We start from the raw sequence: 946 nt of genomic DNA, 5'->3' as shown, positions 1-946 counted from the left end.
GCTCGACTCACCAGCATAATGGTCGATGATGAATCCACTCGTGATCTTCGCTCGTTCAATTTTCATTCCCTTCCGGAAGCCTCTATTGGGAGGAGCGCGCTGAGGCTTTGGCGGCTTCAGCTTGCAGCCAGCACTGCCGTCAAAGAACCTTTGTTGAACCTGAAAATGCCCCTGCCCGGTATCGAACTCGGGTTCTCTCAGTCCACCTCTCCAACGTATTTATCATCGTCCTCCGGCATCCCTCTCGAGGCCCGTAAACAACAGTCGTCTAAGATGCTCAGCGCGCCGCTACAAACCACAATAGCTCAGAAATGATATATCAAAAAATTCCTTCCTCACTGAATGACTCGAACCGTTGGTGTGGCGTCTGGTAACGGTACTGATTCCCATTGGATTCCCTCAGCTTCATACGCCTGCTGCTCCCTGTCTAATACCTGATGAAAACATTATCGCTCAAAAGCAGACGAATGAATGCTTATAGCAGATACCAACAATACGATCCGAATTGAGCATCCATGGGAGAAATTATTCAAGTCATTGTTTTTTGTATATTTATTGTGCTATAACCTAACAACTATTCCCAACGTTATCAACGCCCATCACCCAATGACATCACTATTCCCAACGCCAATCACCTTGGATACGAAGAACTGCTGCAGTCTCTCGTTGGTGAGATTGATGAGCAGTTGCTCGTATGAGTTCTTCTCTAAACTTTCAAAGCCGTAGATGTCGAGTACTGACAGTAGAGTAGCAATAAAATCACAAAAATCCACAACTTTGCCGAGAAAGTTTGGTGGCAAAATTCCGCCATGTCACAGCGCACTTCTTTCTATTGAAAACTTTTCAATGAAAAGTAACAATGCGTCCGCTGATTCCGGGAAGGCTTTTAAAATTAGCAGACGCGTGTTACAGAAAATCAAGCAGAACTCAAAAACTACAACGGTTG

General features: G+C 45.2%; 1 protein-coding gene across 1 annotated transcript; it reads right to left on the bottom strand.

The window, feature by feature from the left end:
- Positions 1 to 335: 335 nt before the first annotated feature.
- Positions 336 to 775, bottom strand: Pmar_PMAR016975 (myosin, putative; the record flags this gene model as incomplete). Its single annotated transcript, XM_002776889.1, has 2 exons — positions 336 to 434; positions 636 to 775. Coding segments are annotated over 2 exons (239 nt in total), but the record flags the coding sequence as incomplete, so codon positions are not given.
- Between the last annotated feature and the right edge of the window lie 171 nt (positions 776 to 946).

This window comes from Perkinsus marinus (genome assembly GCF_000006405.1).
Source record: "Perkinsus marinus ATCC 50983 genomic scaffold scf_1104296952936, whole genome shotgun sequence".
NCBI lineage: Eukaryota > Perkinsozoa > Perkinsida > Perkinsidae > Perkinsus > Perkinsus marinus.
Note: the sequence above shows the minus strand (reverse complement) of the source record. Positions and strands in the feature narration are given on the sequence as shown.